Source organism: Pavona decussata, unplaced genomic scaffold, assembly GCF_977016875.1.
Source record: "Pavona decussata unplaced genomic scaffold, jaPavDecu1.1 SCAFFOLD_324, whole genome shotgun sequence".
NCBI classification, from domain to species: domain Eukaryota; kingdom Metazoa; phylum Cnidaria; class Anthozoa; order Scleractinia; family Agariciidae; genus Pavona; species Pavona decussata.
This window is the reverse complement of record NW_028145713.1, coordinates 567520-592500: the sequence shown is the minus strand read 5'-3', so window position 1 is coordinate 592500 and position 24981 is coordinate 567520. Positions and strand designations below refer to the sequence as shown.

At 38.0% G+C, this 24981-nt stretch overlaps 1 protein-coding gene, 1 long non-coding RNA gene and 1 pseudogene across 6 annotated transcripts in view; 1 reads left to right on the top strand and 2 right to left on the bottom strand.

Moving 5' to 3' along the window:
- LOC146453677 (uncharacterized) overlaps window positions 1–24981 on the bottom strand; it is a 71941-nt pseudogene that overhangs the window by 14649 nt on the left and 32311 nt on the right. The window lies entirely within an intron of this gene.
- LOC146453680 (uncharacterized) lies at window positions 2807–4236 on the top strand. The gene is made up of 2 exons (XR_014859450.1): window positions 2807–2920; window positions 3684–4236. It is a non-coding gene; the product is annotated as an uncharacterized LOC146453680 (long non-coding RNA).
- On the bottom strand, window positions 4849–19521 carry LOC146453679 (uncharacterized). 4 transcript variants are annotated; one of them, XM_085096342.1, is made up of 7 exons: window positions 19223–19494; window positions 13973–14013; window positions 12990–13100; window positions 10361–10495; window positions 9659–9856; window positions 5568–8977; window positions 4849–5050 (listed from the first exon to the last, which is right to left on the bottom strand). In XM_085096342.1, exons 2-6 carry the CDS (start codon window positions 14003–14005, stop codon window positions 8900–8902), a joined length of 555 nt encoding a protein of 184 aa, XP_084952468.1. In that variant the 5' UTR covers window positions 14006–14013; window positions 19223–19494; the 3' UTR covers window positions 4849–5050; window positions 5568–8899. The 4 variants fall into 4 exon arrangements, with proteins under 4 accessions (XP_084952468.1, XP_084952470.1, XP_084952471.1 ...); XM_085096344.1 differs by having other exon boundaries at window positions 5568–5718; window positions 19223–19490; XM_085096345.1 differs by lacking the exon at window positions 10361–10495 and having other exon boundaries at window positions 19223–19502.

Sequence of the window (24981 nt, the reverse complement as noted above, 5' to 3'; positions counted from 1 at the left end):
CTTTCATCATAATTATATCCTTATCAAACACTCCACTTGTAATTTGGCAAATTTACTAACATAATTATTTTGGCAGTGGATGGATTTTACTGAATAATTTGGTGAAAACAACCCCTTCTATCATTTCTTCATGTAATATTCATTCATGTAATTATTATTGCTAGTAAATATTAGCAAGAAATTTGTGGTAGCCAGCAGGTTTTAGCATAAAAATTATACTTCTTAGTGAATCATATCGTTTATTGTTATTTTGCACTAATAATCAAACAAAAGAAAAAACTTTCAGACACTACAATACTAGCTTGCAAAAAAACTACATTCAATATCTACTAAAGCATGACAAGTATATAAAGTATATATGTTGAACATTCCAAGGATTCCAATGGGTCTTTTACTCCCTTCCCCTTTGCTGTTGGGGGTAACTAATAAAATTATGTGTAACCATTATCTCATCAAGTATATAGAATTTTTTAAGTATAATTTGTTGACAAAACTGTTAATTATAGAGTGATTATAGATGAAACATAAATTTTTACAGTCAACGCTTGTTAGATCCCCCCCCCCCCCCCACCAAAAAAAATAATAATAATAAATTACTATTCAACTGATATTTTATGGGTTAAAGAAACATCACTAGCCTTATTGTTTATTCTGTTAACAAGCTTAAAAGAAATTTGAAACATCTTTAGATACAGTTTTGTAACTGATGGTATGACAAATTTATATGATTTTGTATTATTATTCTGAATGTGTCTTTCTATTGTTCTAGACCTTTGATCAATGCAGCTCACTAGACTTGGCTCAGTCCCACAAACATTATGCAATATGCTGGATGACTTAGATTGTGGCCTAATAGACAATCAGAGCCCAGGAAAGGCTTGAACTAAGAGTCACGTTTGACAATTTTCAGTTTTAGTTCTTAGCTAACATTATTGTCAAGGGACCACAAATTCCCACAAGCGCTGTATAACTTACACAGTTCAGCAAAGGTCTCACAACACTATGCCAATCATTCAGGATATTGGGGAGTTTGACAATAGTAATTATCTGTCGTCAAAGCAAGAGCTGCAAGATCAGAGAAGAGATTATATTATACTATTCAGCTGCAGAGTGTTAGTTGAGTAGTAATACTTCCCTTGCCTGAAGTCAATTAAATGTGTGATACCTAATCACATTACCATCCAGCCGACTCAAAAGAAATGGCAAATCATTCAGAAATTATCAATTTACCAGTAATTAGCCTTAATCAATCAGAATACATTAGGTAATGTGTGTCAGTATCTGAGCTATCTGACTCAGCTCTTAGTTAAAGTGTACACTCCACGACCAGATGAAGTCGGGCCCCACCAAAATTTATGTAAATTTAATATAAACCCAATTTCTCCAATCTATTGACCCCATCTCTGAGCTAATTTCCTACACTGCACCCAAATTTATTAGAGAACTCACATAAGATAGTTTTAAATTATTTTACCTTGATTACATGTATACAAGAACAGACTAAGGAGATTATATGCATGGTATAGAAATTGGCTGACTAAATGAAGTACCATAGTGAGGATATCAACAGTCTCTCAACAATCACATTATAACCAATTTACTGATGAGAGGTAGCATGATTACCACGCTCCATACAGTTCTCAAAATTATTTCTCTGTGGTTAGGCAGAATAGCTAACAAATTAAACCTCAACACAACTCAGTATCCTTATTTTCAAAGCCTGTTGGCACAATTACCCAATCTCTGTTATACTACTTCATTTTATTTCTAGATATATTATTAGTATACCTGGGAGCAACTCTACAGCACTAGAAGCATGCAAGATGTGAGCACTCTCTATCAGTTTTGCCAAAAGCTAGGCAAAAGGAATGTTTATTCAGAAAAAAAATTGACAGCTGCTCTTGAATTCATGGCATGTATTAAATATGCTGATGTTGAAATTGTACTAAGCTTGCATTCGAACACATATGACATTCTTAAATTCACTTTAAGAAAAGCGTGCACGCAATTCAGTCTAATAAAATTTTAAAAATTTGAGACGAAAAAAAACTTAATTTACAACAGTAGATACTAATATTAAGAGGTGATTTTAAATTATTTTCAAATGGTAAGCTTAACATGTATGTGTTCATTGAATCCCATTTGGAAATAAACTGTTAAGGGAAAGGGAGAAGGTAATTTGAACATAAATTTACTACACAGTCAGCTGCTCAGTTCTGTGAGAGAAGAAGTGATGGTTCCTTTTTATTTGTAAGTATAAACAGTAAAAAAGAAATATGTTACTTGTCTGTTGTAGCAACGTCGAATTAAGTCCACCTTTCGCTCGCTCTTACGTGAAAAAAAATCCAGTTGCTTTGATCCGCTCTTACGGGAAAAAATCCAGTTCCTTTTGATCGCGTGTAGAATCAATTTTGGCTTTCTCGAACACTTTCAAGGCCCGATAAAACCTTCAGGCTCAATAACAATAACGCGGCTGCCATTTTGGGGCATTTGACTTCCGCTTCAATCTTAAGCATGCGCACAAAGACCGGAATCCCACGTTTTCTGGGATAAGAAATTCCATTATCCCAGAGTCTCTCCTGGCGCCGCCCCGCTGACCAAAAAGCCTGAGGACTCTGGGTACGAGATTGGCGGTTCCTGTGACTTATGTATGAGCCCGCATTTCCATTTCATGATAGTTATAATTACCAAATTCAAACAGGCAGCGGCTTATCGCAAAACAATAGAAAACTTTCGCTGACCGGAAATGCATGTACAATTAGCAGAGATGGTGATTAGTTTGTAAAATTGGTGCATAGGGCGCAGAAAGGCAGAGGAGTCACATCTGACAAGATTCAGACCAATGATTTCTTCACCGTGCAACTGCAGTGAAATTCGCGCAAGTCGATCGGAGGGGGACATTGGGGTTTGCGGTATTGCGGTAAGTCGAACGTGTGGTAAATAAAATAAAATGAATGAAAAATAAAAACAAAACAAATCTCCTGTACGTCAGTAGTAGAGCATCCGAACTAGTAATTGAAAGGCCTTGGGTTTGACTCCTGATAGGAGCACTCGAATTTCTTTTTTTTTTTTTTGCGAGTACATGTATGTCTGTGTCACTTTCTAGAATAATACATCATTAATAATAATAATAATATTAATAATAATAATAATAATAACAGTAATAATAATAATAATAATAATAATAACAATAATAATAGTAATAATAATAATAATATCCACTTCCTTATTACAAAACTATTTTACAAGGCTACAAAGTTAAAAGATTAAACCAAACCAAAAAGGAAGTGAAGCAAAACTATTATACAATAACACGGGTTTCAAAGACATTTTCATCGTCCTCAACCTTAAAGACAAAAACATTCACAGATCACATGTGGTCTAAAAAGAGGACTGTTCTGGCAGTGTTGATTACATCGGGGAAACCAGGAGAAATGTGGAGATACGAATCGATGAACATTCAAACCCCTCTAGGTCTAATGACTTTGAACCTGCCTATCACCTATAGTCCGGGGGATAAGCGACAAAAAAATCACAGAATTGTTCAAACAGTGATACAATTTATTCACAATTTTTATTACCCTCTTACTGGGAGTTACAAGATACAAATTATTGTACAATAAAATATACTGATATAACAACGTGAGTTTTCGTTTTTTTTGTTTTTTTGTTTTTTTTTCCAGTGTTCTATTTCCAGTCGTCTTCATTATCTAACGCACTAAAATCAAGGATATAATCACACAACAGATCCACTGATTTATATCTTAACTTTTTCAACACTATAGCAAATATGCTTTCACTGTATACGACTTCGAACAACAAATTCCTACTTTTGCACCTGCGAGGCTTTCAAGGAGAAAAACTCACATCACAAAAATTAAAAATGACAAATGATTTCCATTTTCAGTGACTTTTTTCCCCCGAATTTGTAAAACTCTATTAAGAGAATCCACAAATGGCTAACATTTCAACAGCCAATAGCCAAAAAACTTGTCAAATTGATTCACATCAAACATAATTTTTTAGAAATTAAGACTCGATGGAGCGTCATGTAACGTTTTGTTTTTTGTTCTAATGCTTGTCACTCCATTTAATATTGATCACGTGCACACCTGATGACCTAGCCGTGTCACATCTTAAACATGAACTCAACGCAAAGCTAGGGTATGTTTCCCTTGACGTGAGAAGCCAAAAGGCTGATTTTTTTTTTTATTTTTTATTATTTTTTTTTTTATCGCAGTCTACAAAGAGAAAAAAAAATCTCACACGATCCTTCTCAAAAGATTAAATTTAGACCGAAGCGTTCATTTTCCTGAAAAACCTGAACAGATTTTTCATTGAAAGCCTAAACCACTGGCCGACACTGAAAATGAAATTTTTAAAAAAATTGCAACACGAAAGTCAAACACATCCAGTCAGACTGGCCCTAATCAAACACACGGTAAAAAAAAAAAAAAAAAAAGCGATAAAACGCCTAAAACAAAAAACCCCGTACTTAACCACTCGGTTGGATTTCCTGATCTAGCCTATGGGACACAGAAACACGCTTTGACCAATAATCAGTTACACAAAAGACTGCTTAATGAACAGTGGTGTCGTCACTTTACTCCTGCACCCGAATGTCCCCATTGCCTGATGTCATCTTTGATGCATCGATGACCTCATCATTATTAGCCAATGGGGACGCCCAAGACCCACGGAAGCTGCTTAGCCCGCTGAATGCATCGAGCTCTCCAGAGATGTCACTTCCAGCCTGGCTACTGAAGCCCCCCAGCCTCATGGGGGCATCCGGGAGATCACACTGGGGTATGGCTTCATAATGCACCTGGGGTCAGGAAACAAACCCGGCAGCCTGGCGCGCGGCCTTGAGGTCATTGTAGGCCAGTTCCTCGGCAAGTTTGCGATCATCTCTTTCCTGTTTTTCCCTATCCTGCTGCTGCAGGAGGCTTCTACGCTCCTGAAGCAGCCGCCTGTGTTCCTCCTTCGTTTTCTTCTTTTTCTCAGCTTGGCTCTCGAGGCTGTCAATAGTAAGGCCGTGATGGGAGGCGTCCTGTAAGAAATGGATCGCATGAGTATCGAGTATAAAGGATAGAGTCGAGAATCGCATGCGAATGCAGGATCGAGTCGCGAATCAAGACTCGAAGCAGACAGTCAACTGTCAAACCGAACTGAAAATGGTCAAAACCAACGCGGGCAGTGAGATCAAAAACTAACATTGATGTTTATCAACCTGTACACGCTGGTTCTAACTTTTGAGTTTTTGGATGAGTCCCTGAAGTGTGACCACTGTGACTGAGATGAAAGCTACTGAGCAGGACTGTCCTGAGACCCTTTTCATTATGCTGTACACAATGCTTCTAACTTTTGATCCCCTGGAGGAAGCCCTTATGATCATGACTATTCATTTGAATCAAGCAGTACTAAAGTGTATCAATAGTTGTTCAGATAGGGATGAAGACATAGCAGACTAGAAACACCACTCTGACATTTTAAATTGATGTTTTCACCACCGGAAAATGAAGCATAAAACAAGCAGTTTTTGAACATGTAGCAGTCAATCATCTTACCTGTGCCAACCAGCTCTGCTCATTCCCTTGGTCTCCAGTCTCACGCGTCTGTAACAGCTCACTACCAAGTATTGCATCTGGGGGGCTTCCACGCTCCAACTCCTGAAGAGTCTGAGCATACTGCTCATTTTTATTTATTTGGCCTTCTTTCCTAACAAATATAAACAAGCACTTAGCACCTTTTGCAGGTAACATAAAGGGGGGACATGGATGGCCCAATGGTGAGAACACTCGCCTTCCACCAGTGTGGCTCGGGTTTGATTCCCAGAGTTGACACCATATGTGGGTTGAGTTTGTTGCTAGTTGTTTCCCTTGCTCCTAGGGTTTTCCGCCCTTCATAAAGACCAACGTTTTCAGATTCCAATTAGATCAGGAAACAATGGACAGAATAGCCACTCTCAGCATTTCCCCTGAAATTCCCATTTGTTTAATTATTCATTCATTCATTCATTCATTCATTCATTCATTCATTTATCCCATCCTATATAAGCTACCGCAGTTAACTTGAAGAGGGTAACTTGTGCTGTTGTAAAGTTATTGCTATTGAGCACTTTGTGTTATATGCTTAAAGGTAGTTTCTGTGGACAAAACTATAAAGTGCTGAGCAGTACTGACTAGCATGAAATGTTCGATTTGTGATATTCAGCAAATTCACCCAAATTGAAGGATTTTACAAACAACCTCAATGAGAGAAAAAGGCCTAAGCATTTCTGTTCTATACATGTACAAGTTAATGTGAACATGTACATCTTCAAATCAAATTAACCCTAAAATGCGTATTGCACACTGCAGAAGAAATTCTGGTCAATTTCCCTATTCGTTGTATATACTGGGTATCCCCCTAAACTATAGCTTAATGTACAGCTCTCAGTCAATTGCTTGTTGTCAGATATCAGCTGGACCCTTAACGTACAAAGGAAAAGAAAATCCAAAAGTTTGAGGGGTGGTAAATAAAGTCTCATATAGGAGGGGGGCATGATTTTATGCCTTCAATTTGTAGATCTTTCCAAGATCTTTTGGTTGTGCAAATTTCACACAAATTGACCAAATATTGTGCTCATTATTGCATCTTGTGCCATATGGCACTTTTGGGCGGGAAAGGGTTAAAGAAAAAAATAGTATCCCCTGGTATCTATGATGTGGTTTACCGCTTCTACAATTTTTCAAATGTTTCAATTTGATGCACTTACAGACTCTGACAATATCTCCTGGACAGAACTTTCTATGCATTAAAAACTGCAAATTAAGCTACAATTTGGGGGTAGATCTATCCCATGAAATGATCAGTGAAATTTTGTAATTTTTCATTTTGACGTTTGGAACTACATGTATTTCTTTCAAAGACCTGACTTCCTTCAGTTATCTTGACATGAGAAACAAATTTCACTCATGAAGACCTTTTAAATGAAGGTCTGAGGGCATAACCGACTTATGTCGAATTTTAGCGCGGCTTTCGATTTCGCACGGATTTGTCCGAATTTTGGCTCTCCCTGGTTTGGAAAACATTTCGCGGTTTTACAATCGTGGACAAAACTCCTTGAGAAAACCAAACACGAACAGAACAAAAACCACTTGCTTACTAATCTCCCTCACACCCCCTCCCCCTATGCATCGAGAACCGAACACAGACAGCCAAAAAACCACTCACTTACTGTTTCTCCCTTCATAATTCTACAACAGGTACTTCTCCCTTCCCCCCTTCCCCTTATGCAATGTTGATGTGGGAAGTGATGCTTGCCTGGAAACTGTTCGTGACCCAGAAGACAACATTGAGTCCGGGGGAGGGGGAGGGGTATTTGATAGTTTGCTTGTCTACAAGTGAACGCGCTTGGAAGGCAAATTTTTGATAGGTTTTGTCCACGTCAGACTCGTTTTCCAAATTATCGGTAGGCTAAAAGTTTCCACTGTCCACGAGCCGTGTTCAGTCGCACCAGTTGTTGTTTCTATAAGTAACGTTTGAGATGATATCATGGTTTGCTTTTGCGGGTTGTAACAAGCCCAAAATAGATCAAGGCAGTCGGGATAAACAACTTGCGTATCGTACTGGCTAGTTGGTTTCGCTTTTGTTTGGTGAAGTTTGTAAACGCACCGACATCTATGGATCTTTTGAAAAGTTATGAAATTGAGGAATGCAGTTCACAGGAACTGGTGGAAATGTTGTCCAAAGAATCCCTCCTTGGTAGTGATGACTGTGCCGTGATGAATTTTTCAATTCGATTATCAAATCCCGCGGGAGCATCAGAGACAAATCCCGCCATGTGCAAGGTGTTTTGCAAGCCTTAGTTGTGGTTTGCCAGGCTTGAAATTCGGTATGTAACAATTAACTTGACAATTTCAAAGCAATGATTCAATAAAAGTACGATTAACATAGATTTTCAACGGTTAACACCGACTGCTGGTAAAAAAGAATAGATAGTCTCTACCTTTTAATAGAACTGCCGTTAATCGTTGTTAATCGTTGTTAATCGTTGAAATGGCTACATGTCTTCCTGTTAATCGTGTAGAATGCTAGTATTTTGCGTTATGAAGAGTGATATGTCGACAAACGGGACAAAGCTGGATTTTACGCCAGGAAATGGACACATTTTCTCTTGGAAGATGTAACTGTTTACATTTCGGACATTCCTGTCACGTACGTAGTAGTTTGTAACAGAATCAAATAAAAGCGTCACAGCATTCTTTTCGTTGCTCCCGCGAAAAACACCGCTTTCGTGTGCCATGTTTCAAAGACAACGAGTGTATATTGAATACAAGTATTTAATCCTCAGTGCATTGTCCTTTCGGTCATCCAGTGTCTATAATGTTACCGATATATCTTTACAAGATGGTAAAATTTCTCAATGGCATTAATACGAAACACAAAGCGGCGTGAAAAAATACTGGACAATGGTTTTCAATCGAATTGCGGTTTACATGCAAAAGTTTGCACAAATCCGAGCTACATCGAAAAACGGGCTGAAATTCGACATAAGTCTGTTATGCTCCCAGCCCTTCAAATGGTACATCACACATACAAAAATGGCAAAGAAAACAGTACTACATGTACTGTAAGACTGAAATGGGTTAAAGACCCTTGTTGGTGCTTACACCAAGATTTGAAACCACCAACTCCAGTTCTACATGTACGTGAGAATCCAACCCATTCATTTAGTTAGTGAATCCTTTGTAGGGCAAAATCTTTTCACAAGCGCAGAATAATTGAAGGCTTAATGATCCAACAAATTGGAGCCTCAGTGTGAACAAACAAGTCCATTCTTACGATAGCTAAACTGTTCCCATAAGGAATCACCCGAAGCACATACTGTAAAATGTGCATGTAGCGGACAGTCTTTTTACCCTGAAGATAGCTTGATCAATCGAAAATGTTTGGTTTTAATTCTTCTTTTTCTTTTTAGCAGTGTAAAATAGTGCTGTTAAAATAATAATAATAATAACAATAATAATAATAACAACAACAACAACAGTAATAAACTGTATTAATTACCCTCAGCAGTGATTATAGCAATCATCGTACCCAGAGTCCTCAGGCTCTTTGGCAAGCGGTTAGTCACCAGGAGAGACTCTGGGGACATCGAATTTTATTACCGCAGGATTTCTACGGTAAAACAATGGAAACCGTTAAGGAAAAAAGACAATCAATAAATTTGAATTTTTTCGATGTCCCCAGAGTCTCTCCTGGTGCCCACCTGCTGACCAAAAAGCCTGAGGACTCTGGGTAGCAGATTGCGATTATAGCACAAGTGCTCCAGTGAGGCTGAGCATTAAACGTTCACAAAGAAATAATGATCTAAATTTAATTGAACAATAACATGATCAACAAATCCCAAGCTGGTTATTTACAAGCCTGGCGAATGAGTTAAACTTGGAGCTACTGAGGAACAACTCCAGCTAACATCCAGAGCAGGACTTTAAACCAGGGACCTCTGGATTTCAATTTTTCCAAAATTCAGTTTCTGGTCTTAGAAGACTTCAGATCAGCAGATGCTCAGCCTTGAACCACTGACCAACACACTAAACACTATGGCCCTACACCTCTAAAATGATATACAGCCATTCACATCACTCATCAATCACTTTTACCAATAACTTACCTTCAACTCAAACTCTTCTGAGATGCCAAGATTGAATTTCTTGTTTATTGGACATTCTACATCCAAAGGGAAATTTTTGGGTTCCACACAGACATTACCCACAAACTGGTCGGCTTCACTGCCCAAGTGTTCCAAATGGAACTCAATCACAAACCAAAAACCATGCAAGAGATTTTGAATGATGGTATAGTCAACCTCCTGTTGATAGAAATGTAGGAAATACAGTAACTAATTTTGAAAATCAGTCAAAATCTACCTATCACCAGCTGTTATTTGTTAATAAACATCATTGTTGTTGTTTCCCACAAGAGTCTTGGTTGCAGAAACGAACCGTCAGTGGGCTGCTGTGGCTTATATGCTTCAGAGTAGAGTGAAAGGGCAAAAGCAAGCTGAATTTTTTTCTTCAAGTAATTTTCTACATTTTCTGTTGCTGAGTATTTGACCACGGTGACCATCAGGCAAAGATTGTTTCATTCCTGGCCAACACCCCCAGGTGCAACATAACTCTAAAGAGTATGACTGTGTGATGCAATATTTTGACTGTACACCCTGCAGCAAATTTACATTAGTTTACAATTACATTCAGTTTTGTCTGTCAGGTCATTAGACATCACACCAACGTTAGAAATGATACAAAAAGCTAAAAATAATAACAATATAAGTTAGTACATGTGACTACATACACAATTCTATTTAACTCACTTGGTAATTTTCAGTCGTAAGTTTAAAATGTTCAGGGCATTGATGTTTCAGTGAGATGGCAATGTCTGAGGAGATACTGAATGGGAAAGTCTGTAACAAGTGATACTTGCTGGCAATTTCTCGATCCTTCACAGTCTATAAAAAATGACCAGAATATCAGGTCAAATTAATGTATTGAAGTCTCCCACTCTCAAAATTTTCTTTTCCTTCTAACCAATTTCATAGTTTTAACTTCAAGATTCTATACTTCATGAGACATATAGTCTGTAAAATTTTACACAGTTTGTTAATTAATTGCCTTGATTTCCTACCATGTTGTAAAAGTGAAGTCCTGTATGTGCCCATTGATCAGAGATTTTTAAAAGAATGACTAAAACGCACTAAAAGAATTGTTCCACGGCCATGGATAGAACTTAAATTTTCATCAATAAAAGCACTTTATTAATTAGTCTACCAATTCGAAAACAGGGGTTACCATACACGTTTATACTTCCTATCAGCTTATTAGCTTGAAACATCAACAGCAGTCCTAAACCACAAATTCTTCTTTAAAACTTACAATAACCACACAATGTTTAGTGGGCCCCCCAATTCAGGCAGGGTTTGAGCCGGGCCGCGCCATTGCGCCAATCCCACACTGCAATTGAAATTGTCCCTTAAAAAAAACGGCCAAGGGGACAATTTGTCTCCTTCAAAATTAAGGGAAAAAACTCGAACGGAAGCAGACACGAAGGGATCCCAGAGATTGCAAGTTAAACAGAATGTGGAAAGTATATTTTACCGCACGTTGTTCCTTCAAAGTTCATTCTCGAGTCACAATTCACAATAGAAAGCTTTTTCGCTACAAATCGAAGCCAGACTGAATCAGAAAAATCATACAGAAGAAGAACAGTGAATTAATCAGGAAGAATCGGATGAGGATCAAAGGAAACCGAGAAAATCACGAACTTTCCAGAAAAGTTGTTTGCGAGACCACACATGGTTGCACTATGAAAAGGAGGCGATGTTCTGCTATTTTTGTCGGAAATCTAAGAAGACAACCCCATTGTATCGGCAGAAGGGTGTACAAATTTTAGAACCTCAACTCTGCAAAGACATAAAGACTGTTAAGAGCATGAGGATGCTGTCAATGAAGAAGCTATGAGGGATACATTCAGCAACACACAGCGCCATGCTCTTAGAGAACAATCGCAAGCCATCCTCAGAGCAATGAGAGCCCTCTACTGGCTGGCCAAAGAGGACGTAACGACAGTCAAATATGACTCACTACTCAATTTTCTGGATGAAGTTGGCCTCGAAAGTGTTAAGAATCTTCGAGTGGGAGGAAATGCTACCTATCATTCTCATCAAAGTGTGGAAGGTATGCAAGATGCTATTGCTACTGTTCTGAAGTCTAACATTGACAAACTAGGGTTAGGGACTTTGATGTTTGGGCTAGAACCAACAGAAGAATTAGTACATGTACGTCTACCAGTAATTAAGAAAGGAATTGAAGTTTACAAGGGGATGCCGAGACGAGATTCTGCTGTGAAATGTTTTGAAGTATAAAGTATAGTCATTGATCCTCTGTTTAAATATGACGAGAAAAAAAAGTATTGACACTAATAACTTAACTTTTCTTGTTTGTGTTGATCACTGTTCTTGTATTACAAGGATCAGCTAAAAAAAAAGTTTTTGTTGGCTTGCCTGTATCAATGTAAAAAAACTGTTGAATAAAAATTAATTTATCTGTCCCCCTAAAAATAAAAATGTCCCCCAAAATTTTAGCCAAGGGGACAAATTGTCCCCCAGTGATCAATTCCTAGCTCAAACCCTGTTCAGGAGTCAAGAATGCAATATCTTGTGCTTTAAATCACAATAGATGGCATGCTAGTCTTAAGCACAGGATTTACAGCCCTGGCCCCAGTTGTTCAAAGAACTTTATTAGTCTACCAATTCGAAAACAGGGGTTACCATACAAGTTTACACTTCCTCTCAGCTTAATTACCTTGCACATCAACAGCAGTCCTAAACTACAAATTCGTCTTTATAACTTACAATAACCACACAATGTTTAGTGGGCCCCCCAATTCAGGAGTCAAGAATGCAATATTTTGTGCTTTAAATCACAATAGATGGCATGCTAGTCTTAAACACAGGATTTACTGCCCTGGCCCCAGTTGTTCAAAGAACGGATAACTTTATCCACTGGATAAGTTGCTATCCAGCAGAGCAAATATACTCCAACCAATTCTTTTGCAAAGTTTTCCACGCAAACCCATTCTTAAATTTGACATATGCTTCTACTCTAAGACTATTCACAAATTATACATGTAGGACTATCATGAAAATCTTGCACACATTTTACAGTATCTGCCAGAACTATCCAGTGGATAAAATTATCCACCCTTTGAACAACTACATGTAGGACCAGCTGTTTTAAAACTGAACATTGTCGGGGTAACAAAACACTTTGAGCTGCAAACCAACTGAAGTATTCTTCCCTAAGGAAGAGAAAAACTAAATGTGAAGTGAAAAGGAAGCAACACGACAACACAATACTGAATCTAAATGTGACCACTGACTCTTCAATCCTCTGGTTATAAGACAATTAGTCAAATCATGAGTCCAACAGGAAGCACAAAATTACCTTAAAGGTAGCATCATCTTGATCATGTCTCATTATCACAATCTGCAGGTACCACACTTGTCCAGCAACTGCCCTTGATGCAAAAACTGCAATCTGAACTTGAATTTCCTCCTGGTAATAATAATGTAAATTAAATATCAATACTTACAGCCAGTATTGCGATTGGTCAAAGAAATAACCTAAGACATTTTCAAACACAAATACTTCACATGATCTAATTAATGAATATTAAATACAGTTATTAAAAACACTGAGTTAAAGTTCTCTTCACTGTTAGTATTAATATTATTATAAAGCTGCCGGGATTTTCAGCAGTTTACATACATGTAATTTATGCAGTATATTATCAATGAAGCTTGCTGAGGTTACCCAAGTGCATTGTCAGAAACAGTTTGATAGTACATTACTTGCAAAAAATTTCAGACGATTTTAATTTCGGACAAAAAAAGTGTCCGAAAATAAAACCGTCCGAAATTTTTAAGCGTCCGAAATTTAAAGCGTCCGAAATTTTTACAGTATAGTATAAAACTTTTAAAGTACTTTCTGGGCGACAGCATCACATATTCAAAGCCAATGTACATGATATGTTTAGAATTCGGATTAGGCGGCTTTGCTCAGTCGTTCTTTTAATCACTGGAAAGGTAAGCATTTGAGACACTGCTTGAGTCATAAGCTTGATTGGGTTTGTGTTATTTTCTCGTTGGTGTATCCGGCTGTAAAACCTTGAAGATACAGTAAAACTATCCTTTTCAAAGATTTTATTTCAGTCTAATTCATGTTTTTTAGTCGTAAATTTACTTTGGGCATGTTTCAGCGCAGTGTCCGAAATGTTTGTCCAAAAATTGTCCGAAATGAGGGAAAAAGTGTCCGAAAATTAAACAACCGAAATTTTAACGTCCGATTGCAAGTAATGTAGTCAATGTTTTTAGACAAAAGTACAAGTATGTACATGTATATACATGCCCAATATGTATCCTACTCACTGGTTTAGAAAGTCCTATACTCCTTACAGCCATCTGGGAGTCTGAAAAAAGGCATTTAATTAGATGAGCTACTGGACTAGTTAAAATCAAACACTGATTTGAAGTACATGTAAACTATTACAATTATTAATAGTACATGTAAGAATGGCACAAAACTTTAAGGTCTGAATATTCAAGAACAATAATTAGCTTGAATATATGCTTTGAGCATTTTTTCCTAGACCTCTTTATTTTTCCCAAGGCATGAAATTTCCCAACCTCGTTCCCAGGGCCTCTCCTCTTCACGTCCCAGGGAGCGAGAGAGGAGAGACCGTGGTTGGGGCTGGTCACGTGTCTCCCAGAATCTGGGAGATTACAAATAAATGACTGGAGAGAGGGGTGGTTGAGTGTCAGTTTGCCTATACTAAATGTACCGGAGATGGGAAAACATGCCCCAGTCAAGTCAACTTGCGATTCGCGTGTGTTTCAAAGGTCATGTCAAGTGGTCATTCAGAAACCCCTAAAAAGGTATATAAAGCGAGGGAATCTGTGAATGTGGGCTGCTATCGACATTGTAAAGCAGTTGGAGATACAAGTCATTGGCGAAATCTTTACAGCAAAGGGAATCGACTACTTCTGGTGGTAGCCGAGGAGCTTTATGGCCACGCACTTCCACAAAGTGAATTTTTGCCACATCTACTTTTAGAGTCGTCAAGTCCATGATCTCTGAAAGTCAGGCATTGTTAAGGTCAAGCGGTGCATCGAGGAGTCATCCTCCGCGCCGCATTTGACGGCCAGGAAAGAATCAAACGTGACCGGAAATGTATCTTGGAGCCATTGTAGCCGCAGACTAAATTAACACCATCAACTGGAACAAAGGTTATTTCGTTATTGTTTTACAACGATTACAGTATTTCAAAAGTGTTTTCTTTGTTCACTAAAACGATCCGTGAAATATTTACCATCTACATGTTGTTATACCGTACATCCTCCTTCCGAAAGTGTTCTGCTTATGTGCTATTTCCTGTGTATTGTTTGTTGTTGCAACCCTGCTAACAGAGCGTTTCTTTCTTGCAAATCTTTCAGCATGTGCGTGGTCGTTCACGTCTCTAGTATTTTGCATCGTTGGTTTGTTTACGTCCCGAGAGAAAAAGGGACGTAAACAAACCAACGACGCTAAATACCGAACGACTGCGCTTATGCTAAAATATTTTCCAGAAAGAAACGCTCTGTTAGCAGCGTAATTGCTGCAGAATGTCCTTTCAGAACAGTTAGACATAGGCCCGATTCCTTTCAAGTTTCCTTCCTTAGTTCTTCAGATCTGATCTTTCATCAGCACATTCAAAGCTAGAATAAACCACGATTACAACTCCATGAATTGAAGGGGAAGGCGCCGTTTGTCCACGGTTAATTTAGTCATGTATAAACAGTGATTTTCCAAAGTACAGCGCTTCGAGACAACGGACTTTGTTAAGCTTTCAGATTAATGCTACAATGGCTCGCAAAATGAAGACTACTGAAAAACATAGCCAGTTGAATGAAAGCGGAAGTCTTGTTTCGGAGTGGACAATAAATCTTGACAAAAAATAGCAAGTGAAGGACTCCTCCCTGGGTCTAATTTTTCTCTGGGAGACACGTGACCAGCCCCAACCAGGGTCTCCCCTCTCTCACTCCCTGGGACGTGAAGAGGAGAGACCCTGCGAATGAGGTTGGAAATTTCCGCCAATAAATTCTTCCTACTACCAATCCTCTTGCCAAGACTGTCTTTTTGCCACAGCATTTGATCAAAATGCACTTACATGATTGTACTCTTCTAAACAAAGCTTTATCTCTTAAAGGCATTATTTGTCTTTGTGATGTAATCTCATAATAATTATTGTGGTCTGATAGCACTTGCTCTTTTATTAAAGGTGATGCCATAAACAAGAAAAGGAAGGTACCCATAAGGACATACCAGACTTAAGTCCAGTTGAGTTTTACAAATATACGAGGCATGTGAACTGTGGGTCAAGGCAATGGCAAACCTAAACTTACATATATAGAGAAATACATTATTATTTTAATCTTTAGCTAATGCTTATCACTACAGTCAATGCTTTAAACTCCATCAATACAATGAGTGCTTAACCGTAATCAAAGTTGTCAGCACTTAACCCTACATGTTCAATCGAGTGCTTAACCTTAATTGCTATTTTCAGTGCTTTGGGCCCACAGTAATTGGCGCTAGCTGTTGTGGTCACCCTGCCTTAACCCAGTAATTGTTTATTTTCTGTTTCATGTTGTTATGTTCTGTTTATAGTCTTCAGTTTGAAGGCGAAGTCAAATAAATAAGTAAAATAAAAAAATACCTGACTGATAACTCAACTCATGACACTTATAAAACAAGTTTTCTCGGCTTGCATCCCTCACTGGCTCGCAGTTAGTTAAAAACCCAGTACAGGTGATCATAAGAATAATTTCATTTTTTTTCTTTATCTTCGAATGAGACAAGTGGGTGAGCTGCCAATATAAACCACAGCAGTACATGTAGATATGAGTGTGTAAAGATGATTGTTTAGAACACATTTCTTTATACATGTAGAGAATAGCAGAAGAAAAAGACAACCAGCATGCTTCTTAATAAGCCCCACATGCATGCTTCCAAGTGACTGGGCCTGTGAGTCATTTCCAGGTAAAGGGCTTGACTGAACAGAGCACATTATTCAATTAATCAAGGACATTAATTATGATTAGGCCATAGGGAACACAAAGAATAGATCTATAAAAAATTAACTGTGAGCCAACTCGTGAATGCGGAAGAGGATAGTGGTAACGCGGTACTTGTTAGTCCAGCAATTCAACAAATTAGCATATTGGTAATAAATAAACATTAGTATTTACACAACTTGCAAGTTGTAAAGAAAGGGCATCCTGTTAGTCTAGAATAGTTAGAATGTCTAATCAATGAATACAATTTACTAAAACAAAATACATGTAAAGGTCTAAAAGTTTCAAAATGTTAGATGAAATTCCATTCTCGCGTAACTTGGGTGAATTTGCTTGCGAGGGCATGTGTTTGTTTACAGGGCAGCACTAAAATTATAAAAGCCATAATCCAGAAAACAGAAACCGGAATCCGGAATCCAGAATCAGAAACTATAATGAATACGGTTAAGAATATTTAATGGCGAAATACATGACTTGGGGTAAAAAATACAGAATAAAAAACTCATATCACTTGTTGGCATATATGAAAGGACTCTTTATAAAGGAAGCAATGTCCTATGGGACAGAGAGAGACAACATAGAGGTGACTCGGAGACAACATTAATTGCTTCACACCGCACGGATGGCGGACTTTCCAATTAAGAGGTGGTTAGTTGCGTGAATGCATATCTTCTGCCTCTTTTGTTTACCGCTTCAACTTGTTTTGATAGAGTCTTAATAGAGTTTCAAAGCAAAACATAGAGGTGACTTATAGACTATGAAATTAGTTTTCTTAAGTTCATGGGCGATCAGTTTTAAACCCGTGAGAAACACTTACTTTTCATTGGCAGGAAATAATGACTTAATTAATTAGTTTTATTCTCTGGTGTCACCTATCGAAAAATATCAAATTTACATTTGACAAATTCGTTACTTTGAACTAAACATTCACTTTTTCACTAGCAGTAAATGTTTTATTTTCATATTGTAGTTTCCGATTCCAGATTCCAGATTTTCCTTTCCAGTTACTGTTTTCCTGATTCTGGCTTTTAGTGCTGCCCTTGTTTACACAACATTATTCCTAGTTGCCAAGTTTCCTCAATAAAAATAGGAAATATACAAAAAGCTTTCCTTAATAAACAAAAATTTACTCAGATAGGTCTTAACTTGTTATGCATTGTAGCCCTAAGAGCAAAAGTGTATAATTTTTGCCGCGAGACACCTTGCAAGCGATTTGAAGTCAATTTTGAAGCGAATTTATCAGAGCATGTTTTTCAAACATTTTGCAAGAACTGTTCGGAAAATGAAAAATCAGTCTATTAGAATAGTATTTCAGTACAAACTCACATTAGAACCTGTAATAATATTATTTGTGTGTTATATTCCTAGAAGCACTTGAACGTTACCAAAGTCCGCAGATTAAAAGTTGATTTGAGATCCACCTGCTCATCAGGTTGATAAAACCACAAATCGAAGAAAAATGACTTTGCCGCTAATGCATGATTTTCCCCTGTTACAGCTGTTAACCATTCCTTAGAAGTTCCTCTTTTGATTCACCGTTTTCAACATCTCAAAATTGGAAAATTTTTGGACCAATGTCCGAGTAAAATTTCCCTACATTATGATAACTCATTTACTGTGCATTCATGAAAGTTAACAACCCGCCGACCAAGTGAAAATCCCCAGATCGCAATAACTCGTTCTTGCACATGCCTGCATTCATGAGTCAAAAATGGTACAAATTTACAATCAAACATGCCAAATTAGATTTCACCATGGACAGCCAAGTCAGACGGGACTAGATAATTATATCAACCTGGTATTCAGAGTCCTCACATGGTCTGAACACTAAATAAATTATTTTGTTGTGATTGTGAATTTACATGAGTTAGTGCAACTGTCACACATTTAAGCTGTTGAATCTTCCTAAAGGCTTTCTCTTTTCATTGTTAAATCTGCAAAGGCCATGCAGCCTTTTCTTTCGAAAACTGGATATAATTTGCCAACATGAAAATTCACAAGTGAAGAATTGCAGCTTTTGAAACTTGGTTAGGAAATCTAATCTTTCCTGGCAGTGACAAAAGTGTTTTAAAAGTGTTATCGTCATTTCTTTTTTATTTACTTATTAAGTGTTGTAAACATTTACAAATGTTGCCCACCTCAAAATAACCCGACTAATTGTGAGCAACAATTTGTTAAGTGTTTTCTTCAATAATAAATAATTGTTATTGTTATTGTTATTGTATAGTCATACTTTGTACAATTATGCAAATTTTATAGTACTTTGAAATCACTTACAGTGTAGCTCTGCACAAAAAAATCACCTTTTGATTTCTCTTGCAAAATCAGTCACCTCTAATATATTAATTAATCTCCGAGAAAGATGGTAAATATCAAGGCAAGCATTAAGACTTATATTTTTGGAGAATGCAACTCAGATTACCTGTTTAATTGCTATTTGAAATTCAAAATTAGAATTTAGAAGGCCGAATAAATCAGATGAAAATGTTCATATAAGCTCATATAATGCTCACACAGCCACAAGGTAACATGTATTATTTAACAGGATTTTTATAAAGTTCTTACCTCACTGTCACATATACATGTATTTTCGTATTCATTCACAAACCACATCGTCCATAATTGCTTCGTCTGTGTCTTCAGTAGGGGAAAATCATCTTCGTCAGCAAATCGAAATTCTCCATTATTTTCACCTTTTCCTGAGTCAATGTCGAGCACAGAATCATCTCTTCCAGCCACTATCTTTAAATCTCCGCTTTGGATTCGTGAAGCGTAAGAAAAAGTCTCAAAACTCGACCAAATTCAACCAAAACAGCCGACGTTTGCCAAATGGCGCCAAATGTGGTTACACAGTAGTTGCCAGTCCCTAATATCGTTCTGAGAGACTCGACAAAGCAACGGGAGAGGCCTGGGGACCAAATCCCAGACAAGTTGCGGGTTTTGCGATAGTTTGAAGTGTCATTTCGCGTTTGTGAAAAAAAAGAAAGAAAAAAAAAACGAAAAAAATTATTTCGGAGCCGAAAACTATTCTAAACAGATAATTTTTTTTTACAGTTGTTGAATAAATTCTCCGCTTTTTTGCTTTGGGTGGTAAAGGGTATTCTTTAGAGTGGTTATCAACTTTTGATTTGTTGTTGTGCGAAAACAAAAAGTTAGTAATTAATTCTGATAAATAAATTTCAGTTTTCTACAAAGGTTCGACAGTTGCACTCACAACCACAGCAACAGTTTACAGCATTACGCAGGAAAGTTTTTATTCAGGTCATGTGGGGACTCTGAACAGTTGTCTGAAAAGAAGCGCTTTTTCCACCAAAACATACACTGTACCGGCCTGGCCTGCATTCGATCGAAACGTACTTACAACTATTAAAGCGCCCTTCACGGTAAGGCTTCATCACCTACATTCACATTAAATCACATCAATGCTACATTTTATTACGCCATCGTGAGGCAGAATTAGGCATATTTTTTTCCTTTTTTACATTTTGTTCACCATTTCACCCGATTTTCTGAGTCAATCACCTTAAAAATTCACTCGCCGTTGCGTTTGTCCTCTTAAAAGCCATAGCATGTTTTACAAAAAGATGGTCTCACGGAAACACTAGATAACATTTAAGTTAAACGGGGCAAAATGAGCGGTCAGCCCAAAACAAACCGCGCCAGTGAATTAACGTTGAGTCACCCTATTTAGCTAATGGAAGCATTTTCAGCCCTTTACCATCTTTTTCTTCACATGTGGCTGTTTTGAATTATTTTCCTTATCAGCAAAGCAAAATTAACCACTGGCTCACTCTTCCTACTGAAACTAATTAAGCTGCACCGAGAACAAGATGTGAACCTTGATCAAATTGGCGTGAAAAGCAATTTTCGTTTTAACTCAAAAGAACACGACGGTTCGTTTCTCGGAAAGTCTTTTAAAACATTTTTTACAGCTAATACTCCTGCGATGAAGTGACCGGCCTACCATAACCAGATTTAAGCAGGGAAAAAATCAACTGAATTGATTTTAGATCCGGCTACTTTGCGAATGTTCATGCCTGCGCATGTATAGCTCCCGAACTTTTGCGAAATTTTAAGCACTTCCCGTTTCGTAAGCACACAGGTGTCACAAGTCTTGTACCCGCTTTCCGGTGTTTATAATCTCGATTCCAAGCTGTCACTGATTGCGAGAGTTAAAGGTGACACTGAAACGCGACAAAACTCTAGCAGCGTTTTTCATCCCAATTTGTAAAACAATACTCTTTGAGCCAAAAGCTATTCTAAACAGATATTTTACTGCAACGAACGACTAGGTGGCCCTGTTGTCATTATTTTGTCCAACAATACTGGGAAAACAGCATTGCGCGGGAAAGTTTGTGTTCAGAACATGTGGGGACTCTGGAACTACAGTCGACTCCCGATAACTCGAACCCTCGCTAACTCGAACCTCGCGCTAACTCGAATCAATTTTCCTTTCCCTTCAGGTCATTTTCTATATAATTTTACCCTCGATAACTCGAACTCCCGAAAACTCGAACCTTTTTCAATTTCCCTTGAAGGTTCGAGTTATCGGGAGTCGACTGTACACTGATTTAGGTCGCTATAATCTCCCGGCCAAAAATTAACTGCATTCAGTATCGAAACGCACTTACTAGTCAGCGCCCTTTACAGCAAGGCTTCATCAGCTACATTGATATTAAATCAAATGAATGTTACATTTCAACTACGCCGTCATCATGTGGCAGAATTTTCTGTTCTTGGGCTATTATTTACCGTTAAATTTTTTGTCTCAAATTTCCCGCCAATTTTTTGCTGTAAAATCTGTTGTTGTCTTTCTTCTCTCTATCGCAGGATTCGATCGAAATGCACTCGTCTCTTCTTAGCAATTTATCACCTCTTAAATGAATAATTTGGCCAACATTATGATAATCACGATTGATCCCTTTACGCAAGAAATTCTGCCAAGTGTAACCAGACCAGTGGGGAGTACAATGGTAATGGGCTCCTGACAAAACATTTGTACATTTTGGTCACCATTTCACCCAACTTTCTGAGTCAAAAAGCCTATGTGATCAGATATGTTACCGAAATAAACAACTAGGTGGCCCTGGTTTTATTTTTCTCATAAATTCCCTGCCCTTTTCTTTCGCTGAAGCGTTCATGCATTATACGCAGACATCACGCTTCATTGCACTAAATATTATGGGGACCCTCAAGAACACATGTCAGAACTTCGACTGAATTTGTAAGTCGATTTTTCAACGAAACTAACCGCTAGGTAAATTCTGCACTAAAAGATTATTCTTAAATAACGATCAGTTTTCTGAAAAGGTTGGATAGTTAGTTCATTTTGTCACATAAATTCATCATGACCGGATAATATCAACAATCAGTTACACAGCGCGACAAAAAATGTTACCAGTAAGTCCTTACCATGTGGGGACCATCTAGTAACAATTAGGCCCAAAAGAAATTACTTGCATTCGATCGAAACGCACTTAAGAGACATTCATATTTTAACATTACATCATTTACATTTGTTACGTGATATCGTGAGCAAAATATGTTTCTGTCGAACTGAGTTATCGCAGTCTATCCGTTACAGGATACGATCGAAATGCACTCGTTGTCACTCGTTCCTTTTAGCAAAGCTTCACCTATAAACCAGATTTCAGCAGGGAGAAAAACAAACATTTCAGATCCGCCTACTTTGCGAATGTTCATACCTACGCAAGTACAGCTCCCGAACTTTTGCGAAATTTTAAGCACTTCGCATTTCGTAAGCACATAGGGGTCACAAGTCTTGTACCCGCTTTCCGGTGTTTGTAATCTCGAGCTGTCACTGATGGCAAGAGTTTACAGGGTCCCAAAGGGGTTTAGGGCTCCAGGGCTCCGGCCTTAAAAATGCAGGGCTCCAGGGCTCCAAGGCGAAAATTTCAGGGCTCTAGGGCTCCACATCATACGCTTTAGGGCTCCGGGCTCCACTCTGGTCTACAGTCTTGATATGTAAAAATACTATTTTTCGCGCTAAATCAAATACGCAAATAAAAAAGTCAACTATTTCGATCAATTTTTTAAACCCAAGCAGCCAGTTATATTATCTCCTATTATTTAAAAGTGGATTAAATATTAAACTTGTTTAAATGGGATTGACAACTCCGCTGTGTGCCCATTGTGTTGATAAAAGCCTTTCTAGTTTTGCTTTAACAAGCATTTCTTTAAGCGACTTCCCTTTTCTATAAGACATCAAGGGAGATTCCTTGTATAACTCTCTTAGTAGCGGCTGGTTTTTGTATTAAATGCTATTTATCCATTAGAATATTTTTCAAACGTGGCAGTGATGGTCGAAATTGTGTCACGAAGGGTAGAATCAGATTTTCTTTAGTGCGCTTTCTGTGTGTAAGAGCGTTCTTTCTTTCTGCGAAATTAACTTCGGAGAGGATTTTGTCCATCAGGTTACTAGGATAACCTCTCGATGCCAGGCGTGTTTTAAATTTTTTAATGTTTTCCTCAAACACTACCTTAGAAGAGTTTGTCCTTAGAGGCCTAAGGGCTTCTCCTTTAACAAAGCCTTTTTTTACGTCTGCTGGGTGGCAACTGTTGTAGTTTGTGTACTGAAATGTTTCTAATCAGTAGGTTTGTAATGTGTGCGCATGTCGAGAATCGATTCTTTCTCGAATCTCTCTCCCTTATAGACTGTTGTATCCAAGAATGTTGTTTCTAATTGTGAGACTTCAGCGGTAAACGTTATGGTAGGGTGGTACGAATTTGCTTGCTCAATGAAATGTTCTATTTCTTCTTTGTTTGTATTGTATCCCAGAAGCAAAATACATCGTCAATAAACCTTTTTCACATTAGTGATTTGTTAACGCTGTGCCTTAAGATCTCCTTTTCTATAGATGCCATAAAGATGTTGGTAAAAGCTACTGCCATTTTAATTAGTGCCCATGACAGTTCCGTGTGTTTGGAGATAGTCTATCCCGTTAAATTGGAAGGAGTTCTCCTTCAGTATAAGGCTGAGCATTTCTCTCAGGAAATTTGTAGCTATAGGAGGGTTATTGGCATGAAAGTTCTCGTATGCGTTGCATACTATAGTGATTCCTTCCTCCTGTGGGATATTCGTGTAAAGGCTAGTGACATCCATTGAGACTAGAAAAGCGTTTCTAGGCACCCTAGTGCTTTCAATAAACCTTATGAAATGTGTCGTATCTTACGAGTCCTGTATTTATGCTATTGGCTGAAGTAGTTTGGCTACGAATGATGATAGACGTTCTGTTGGGCCATCACACCCAGATATGATAGGTCTTCCGACTACTGTCGGTTTGTGAATTTTTGTGAGGGTATAAAACACTGGGATTCGAGGCGGATTTGTCTTAGGTTAAACCATTTAACCGTCATTTCGTCTATGCACCGTGCTGGGTGAAGACCCGAAAGTCAGGATGGAAAGGGTCATGAATCAGATGAACAGTAAACAATATAATCTATTAAGGACTGGGTAAGCATTGAAATCTATTAATCTTTATCAATTATTATTTGTATCTTCAAAATCATCTGTCAAGTTTTTTTTTAAATTTGTTGTAACTGATACCTGCGAGCAAACTGCCAATAAGGAACGTCCGGTTACTATAAAGTTGTTTTTATCGCGCTCACTACAATTATAACAAAGTTTTCATTAAATTCATAAATAAGTTGTTGCATATCATTGTAAACTGAGATAACCGCGTATACTTGTACTATGTACTGTCCTCTCTTCAGTATCTGTTTCTTTATTCCCGTTAACACGCACAAAAAAAAAGGCAGTAATCAAGAATCAATGCAATCTGGGAACTTGAATGATCAAACTTGAAAATGCTGGGCTCCGGGCTCCGCGCAAAATGTCTTTGGGCTCCGGGCTCCACACCCCAAAAAGGATCAGGGCTCCAGTCAGTAAAATGATAGGGCTCCGGGCTCCACAGCAGAAATTTCAGGGCTCCAGGGCTCCAGGGACCCCCCCTTTGGGACCCTGAGTTTAGGTGACACTTCACGCGACAAAAGTCTAGCAGCGTTTTTCATCCCAATTTGTAAAACAAGACTCTTTAAGCCGAAAGCTATTCTAAACAGATATTTTACTGCAACGAACGACTAGGTGGCCCTGTTGTCATTATTTTGTCCAACAATACTGGGAAAACAGCATTGCGCGGGAAATTTTGTGTTCAGAACATGTGGGGACTCTGGAACTACACTGAATTAGGTCGCTATAATCTCCCGGCCAAAAATTAACTGCATTCAGTATCGAAACGCACTTACTAGTCAGCGGCCTTTACAGCAAGGCTTCATCACCTACATTGATATTAAATCACATGAAT